The 7500-nt window shown below is 38.9% G+C and overlaps 1 protein-coding gene across 1 annotated transcript in view; it reads left to right on the forward strand.

Annotated features, from left to right (window-relative positions):
• Positions 1–5923, forward strand: part of LOC149029103 (zinc finger protein BRUTUS-like) — a 59830-nt gene extending 53907 nt beyond the window's left edge. The window contains exons 13-14 of the mRNA XM_089140383.1: positions 4162–4233; positions 4326–5923. Coding sequence (XP_088996509.1) covers positions 4162–4233; positions 4326–4466 — 213 coding nt within the window. The 3' untranslated portion in view covers positions 4467–5923. The remainder of the gene's footprint in view (positions 1–4161; positions 4234–4325) is intronic.
• Positions 5924–7500: the final 1577 nt, after the last annotated feature.

Here is a 7500-nt window from a genome sequence, read left to right on the forward strand (position 1 = left end):
ATACTTCAAAGCTTTGACACCTGCCAGGGCCTACCCACATAGGAGATCCTGAACTCAAAACACTCAATATTCTTTATCCATCAAAACTAAGGAATAACTTAAAATGAAAGGCTATCAATAGCCTGAAAGAGCAGACTCTGACTCAACTTAGGAAATCCTTTACAGATGATGATTTTGTTACAACTTCAATTGGATTTTTAACACATATCTAATGGAACAAATTACTACGTGATCTCAGCCCTTGAATCTAAGATCTCACTCACACACACTAGGTCATCTAATTAAGCATGTGCTTATTAAACAACTCAAGACTAAAGCAACCAACTATAAATCAAATTGGGACTCTTAAGCAAAACCAAACCTGACTCAAACTGGACTCTACTAAAATCTTGGAATATTCTAATAATAAATTCAGAAAAAATAAAAATATGGGCCAAAATGCCCAAAATACCCCTCCAAAGGGGTTCGGCCAGCTCATAGGTGCTTCTTGGATCCATCCTAGGGACCCCTTTTAGGGTTTTGGACAGGGGGTCCTTGTGTTCACATCACCCTTTACTAAACCAGCCGAAACCCTAGAACCCTATTCCTAAGACCAAAACCTGCAAACCCTAACCTGGAATTACGTTCCAGCCATAGCTGAAATCTGAAAACCTTTCTACTTAGCTCGAAAACCTTATAAATCCCATCCCAACCCTCTATACCAGATCTGAACCTTACAACAAGGTTCTAAGTTTCAAAAAACCCAGAATTCCCTATTCCTAAGCCTGGCCAAACCCTTCTAGGGGCATTATAATACCCTTAAGACCCTAATTCCTCCAAGAGATGTCCAATTACATGCATATGCAAATAAGACTGCTGGTTCCCTGAGAGAGGATGCTGGAGTGAGCCCAATTCTAAGGCATCATCCTAAACTCTAAACCCTATAATTTGGTCCACATCACCTTCCCATTCTTCTAACTCGTTGTGAAGCCCACCATAGCAAGCCCTTTTAAGGCCTGTACTAATTTTGTATCAGACTAGGAAGGATGGAATACTAGGAAAGATATAGCATGGGATGACCATATTAGAGTTTGGATGGGAGTAGCTTTGAGCCTGTGATACATAATATACTTTAAGACATTGTCATTTGAAGTTGAATGACCATGTTCAATGGGGGCATCTAGATGCCCAGTTCAAAGAAGTGACCTGTTCCTAATTGAGGGAACATAATCAGGTATAAGTGATGTATCCAGGGTTGGACCCTCTGAAAATGGGCCCAAGGCCAACTGTGAGTCAAGGAGGCTGAATCCATCCCAAGGGTAGAATGGTCAATTCCAACCCTTGGATTGAGCTATAATGAAGACCAAATCCACTAATTTAGTTTATTTGAAGTCTTGAGAGTCAAGTTATTTATTTTGAAGTTGCAATTGGAAAGAGTAATAGAGTTGTGTTAATTTAGGAAGCATTGTTTCCTATTTAAGAAGTCTTACTTTTAAGGATAACTTAAATTAGGAAGACTTATTTGCTTTTGGGTCCACTTTGTTTGTTATCTAATTTGCATTAGGTGACTTAAGTGAGATCTTAGATCCAAGGGCTGAGATCGCGTTGTAATTAGATACCTTATTTAGAGTCCAAGTTAAGTTGTAATGGGATGCTAATAGTCAGGGTTAGGCAGTATGAGTTTGAGTCCTTTGTTTTAGGCTATAAATAGCCTTTCTAGTGTAAATTATTTTCAGATTTGATGAATTGAGTTTTGAGAAAATAGACTAGTATATTCGTGGGATCCCTGGAAGGGTGAGCTGCAGCTGATATTATGCATTGTTCTTCAGCCTCAAGATCTTCAATCACCAATTCAAGCATTCTACAAAGAGTTTTCTGCAGTTCCTTCAATATACAAATAAATTAAACCCCATCCCCAACCCCACCCTTCTCCTTCTGTCCACACACTTCCCAACCCCTCCCTTTAAGTTTCAGACCTTAGGAGCAGCCCTAACCCTATCGCAAATACCCTCTCACCCTTCCCCAAGCCCTAGAAGCCATCTCCCACCCTCCTGTTATTCCCCACGTCCTCAGTCTTAGCCCTAATGAAAAAGTCACATTCCCAGCCCCAGTTGAACCCTTTACCCATTTTGGTTGCCCTTAAGCCTATAACAGAGTCCTAACATTATTTTACCCAAATCTGCCCTGTTTTCTGAACTTTTGAAAAACCTGCAACTCATCTTCTTTGTGAATGAGTTGCAGAATTTTCTGAGATTTTCCAGAATTCTTAGAATTCAAACTCAGCTTCTAAACCCTTGGAATAACTTCTGAAACTTCTAATAGAGATGTTTCAAGCTCTGTCCTCACTTACAGCCAACCCTAGCCCCTTCCCAGCCTTGACTGAAGCCCTAATCCCAGTCCTTCCTGGTCTAGGATTTGATTATTCAAGTCTGAATTTTAACTCCTATATAAATTCATCTGGAACTTCAGTTTCAGCTTACTTGGGCAGTGTTAGAACCTATAAAAACCCTAACCAAAACACCTAGAAATCCTAATTGTGTACTGGTTCCAAATTAGAAGATTAACCCTAAACCTAGGTTTACATCAATAAGCCTATGATAAACATAGAGGTACATTGAAGTAGGATATGTTTAGCTTAGACCTTGTTTGTGGTATGACCTCATATAGAGCTGAATGGAGGACAAACATTCATGTGGTTGGCCCCATTTAGACGGACCAAGAGATTGTGTTGCTGTTGGATTACAATCCATTTCAAGACCTTGAGTGGAATGGCGGCAGTTGAGAAATGGTTGCTAGGAAGGGATGACATCCTAGAATTTGTGGCTGATTGGAGTGCAAAGATCTATGTGGTCGACCCCATTTAGATGGACCATGATTATATGTTGCTGTTGTTGAATTACACTACATTTTGAGACCCAGAGTGGAATGGTAGCATTTGAAAAGTGTTATGTAGCTAAGAAGGAACGGTGTGCTAGGATTTGTTTTGATGTTGTATGTGCTCCCCCACACCTTTTACTTCTTTATCATTATTTTCTTAACTCTTTTAGGATCCATGTAGGTGAACCCTTACTGTTGGGATAAGGCTATGGTAATGTTGTTGGAGATATTGATGCCAGAATATTAAGGTTTATCTTGGTCCTTCAGGTTGAAACCATTGTTCAGGTAAATGGCATTGAATCGGTAACTTGTACAATACTGTTCTAGGGCAATATTGTAAATGAAACTGAGTTTCAAAACCAGATTGAATCGAGCTGTTTATGGGGTAGTATTAGCCAAATTCTGTGGGGTGTGGTATTTCACTCCTGAAAGGCATATGGTTGTTTTGGGGTGCAACATGTAATAGAGATCAGTCCACTAGAGCACAGATATGGACAGATGAGAATTGCAGAGGTTATTTCATCCGCAAGGTCAGGAGCACAGCCATTGCTGAGTACAACCCTTACTACAGCCTTTTTTAGCCTATTGCCTACTGGGTTGATGTGATTTTACATGGATTGATGGAGTTCATCTGTTCATGCATATTTCTTGTGTGGATTGATGGTGACATTGAGTACACGTTTAGTTCGGTTGTGGGCTTATCTGTTCATACTGCACCCTTACTTGGTACTGACTGAGATGACCGAAATTCTGAAATTTCGGCGAGATTTCACCAAAATTTTGTAATCTTTTTTGAAATTTCAACCTTTAAGTAAATCTATTACTTTTCCTATCGGTTTCTTTCCCTGCTGCTGTGCAGTTGCTGAACAAGTATTTCTGTTCCTTCTCTTTTTATTTCCTTCTGTTATAGAAACTGCAAGGGTAACATCTTTACTAATTAATTTTCTTAGCCCTACCCTATTCAGTTTCTCAGCCAATTCATCTGTGGGGCAGCATGCTCTTGCTTGTATGTGTCCACCAGCGTAGGGGTGGGTGGGAAATGTAGCAGTTATACTAACTTAACTGCCATCTCTCCAAGTCCAACAAAATTTGGCACATTTTGGTATTGCCTCAAGTGTGGTTGTGCACATTATATCATGTAGCATTGTGTGGGTTTTTTATTTCCTTCGTCTTTCCTCCTGTTCTCTTTTGTGCCCATGGATAGACCACCATACTAGTAGCTACCCGCCCTGGTTTTACAATAAAAGACTATTGTAAAGATTATTTTAGGTACCCCGAATTTAAAAGATTTATCTACCCATCCAGGTTTACTTTGGGATGCTTGATGCTTTGTTAGCTGCTGAAGAGCTTCCAGAAGAATACAAGGATCGGTGTCAGGTGCCTTTGCTAATTTAAAATTTTCTGTGGCTTATTTGAACCTTTTATTTCTTTACAAGGGGAAAACTAACTAGTTATGTTTGTTGATCCAGGATATTTTGTGTAACGACTGTAGTAAAAAAGGAATGTCACGCTTTCACTGGTTGTATCATAAATGCGGATTTTGTGGGTCATACAATACCCGGGTAATCAAAAGTGAATCAACAAATCCAAACTGCTTAACATCAAGTTAGCCTGTATGCGTGTGGTTTTGGACTGAAGAGGTAATCAGAATTTTCTTCAGGTTGTCTGTGTAGTGTAAATATTCTTTGCAACAACAGCAACATAGGCTGAGTTTTGTAATTTTCGTTGTGCTAACATAGTCAAATAAGTTTCTTCATCTTTAGCAAAGTCACCAGGAGCCGTTTCAGCTGCGGTAGTTCTATAATTCTATTGCCATGTAAGATTAATGGAAAAAAGGGAGTTGGTAGGTATTGACACATCAAGAAACAAATGGTTTGATGCCTTGCATTGGTTCGTCACATTTGTTAGGCTTTCAATTTGCTTTCTAATCATAATCACAAGTTTTGCCGAAAAAAAAATCATTATCACACGGGATTAATTGCTCTAGTATATAGAAAGTTCATTGCAAAACAAATTCGTCACTAGTCTGCATGGCAAAGTTGCAGAACCAAGTAGAGGTATTTGACCAGTCAATTGGCAGCTCTACTGAAAGGGTCAATTTGGCAAGGTATACTCACTTGAATTGGATTCCTAGAATAAAAGAGAAAGTATAAGAGAGTGAAACCACGATTAGGCGTGGGTGCGTTTTTGGGTGCAAGAAATGCTTGTTTTAAAGCAGCCTCCTCACCGAGTGCATTTGATTAGCTTCTCTTGGGACATGTTTGAAAGATTAACATCAATTGACTCCCCGGCAGAAGGATGTCTGGGCTGGGCTTATGGTAAAAATTTTCCATGCTGAGTCTGCTGGGTTAGTATTTGAAGTCTCTATTAGAGCTTGATTAATCACTTTCAACTTCAATGCTTCGAAACTCACAGAGCTTTGCCCAGATTAAAGCTCGTCTCATGGCGAGCGCTTCTACAATTAACACATCATGACTGCTACACCCGCTTCCAAAACAAAACATGTTACCTTGATGGTATTATGCATATCCGCCATAGCCTGCTAACAAATTTTCCTTTAGAACAGATGCATCGGCATTGATTTTTATTGAATCTGTTCTTCGCGCTTTCTAGCAAATCAGCGTGGCACCTTTTGGCTTGGCCTTCATCTGTGGTTGACTATCCCCAGATTGTTGTAATCCTCGCTGTATTATAAAGCTCGCTTGGGATGACGAAATTGAAACTTCAGTACCTACTTGTGACATGACATTTCCAGAAGTACCATAGAGCAACCAATGAGTCTAGTATCTTTTTGTCTCCATTACCCTTGTGTCAAAGCTCGATGAGTAAGCTAGGTCCTTTCTACAATATTGTACGATGCCAATAGATGTGACATCTTTTCACACCATATATGCTTAGCAAACTGACAGTGCAAGAAAATTTGATCTTGGGAAGCTTCTTGATTCCCATAACGCAGACATGAGGAGGAACATGAACATCCTCTAGAAGCTAAAAGTGATCCAGTAGGAAGTTTGTGATGCAAAACCTTCCATATGAGTGCGAAACACTTGGTTGTAGAGTAAGTCTCCACATCTTACCCCATATAGAAAAGGCCCCTAGTGGTTGAATACGTGGATTCAACTTTTGTTGAAATCATCCTGTCCTCAGTTGGGTGAATAGGAATAGGTATTCCAAGAATATTAATATTGTATTGCTAGGTGGCCACCAAAGATAAAGGTCTCTTTTTCAAGTGCACTTCATATGCATAAGAGAAACAACGTGTGTCCTTACCGACATTTGGAATTCAATCTGAAGTCCACATATTGATATTGTATTCATCTCCTAACTATATAAAAAATGCCACGTTTAATGAGATCTCTTCACTGTAGAATAGATTTCTATCCCCAAGAATCTGAAGTTGTAGTTTGAACTTTCAAAAAAGGAGTGACTTTGTAGTTTTCCCTTGTTAGAAGTCAACCCCATAAAGAATTAGGATTGTGAAGCAAATCCCATGCATTTCAAGACAAAAGTGCTAGGTTAAAGGCTTGTAGGTTCTTAAAATTTAAACCACCTTCACTCTTTGGAGAGCAAATTGCTTTTTAGTCGATAGTGCGAACCAATTGTTTATTGCCATTCGACCAATAGAAGAATCTCATCTTTTTTTCTTTTTGAGCTCTAGATGAACTGTCTCCATAAGACAAAAAACAAGACATAAAATGTGAAAGCATTGCTGCTAAGGGTGATTGAATAAGAACAACTCTTCCTAGGTGTTGGGATTTTCTAAGTTCACTTATTAGGCGGTTACAAAATATAGGGATATACTTTGGTAACTGTCGAACCACTCAACACACAATTGAGTTACGGGATTCAATTTTGGAATTGCTCTCTCTCTCTCTCTCTCTCTCTCTCTCTCTCTCTCTCTCTCTCTCTCTCTCTCTCTCTCTCCAAGAAATGCAGGAACAAAAGGAAAGCTTGGCGAAAGTTTTTCTTCTTCCTGGTTTGATCTCGATCTTCAATCCATCCACAACGGTTTTTGGGTTGTGGACTTTCTTCCCTTTCATCGAGATTACAATATTCTTCCGTCTTATTTCTTTATTTGGGAATAATGAATCCAGGTAAGTATCTATCACTTATTTTACTAGTATGATTACTTGGATTATCTCTCATGTTAGATAGATAAAGATAGATCCAACATTGGCATCAGAGCCATAAGTTCTCACAAGATTTAGTTCCTTCCATACTCTGTTGATTTGATTTGATTTTGGATTGGATCCAATGGAGATCCGAGTTTAATTGAAACCCTAAATCATTGTGGAACTAGATTCTTGGTTTTTTTATTGGGATCCAAATGGGAGGATCTTTGTGATTTCCCTTCCATTTTTTTGAATCCAAATGAAACTATCTCATATAGAATAACTTGCATGAATTGTTAATCCATGAAAATAAATTTTCTTTTATGTTTCTTGGATTTTTCATGCGTTTCTAGGTTCGTTTTTTGGAGAAAAACGGAATTTTTTTCTTCCATCCAGATGGAACTCGTCTCGTGCATAAAGTACTTACTATACGGCCATCTGGTTAGAGAGGACCAGACGGATTTCCGTGTGCTTTCAAAAAATGATCCATCTAAATCCAAACATTAATCAGTTTGACTGTAGAGTGTGATCT

This window comes from Hakea prostrata, chromosome 1 (genome assembly GCF_041222555.1).
Source record: "Hakea prostrata isolate BN-2017 chromosome 1, UWA_Hpros_2, whole genome shotgun sequence".
NCBI classification, from domain to species: Eukaryota; Viridiplantae; Streptophyta; class Magnoliopsida; order Proteales; family Proteaceae; genus Hakea; species Hakea prostrata.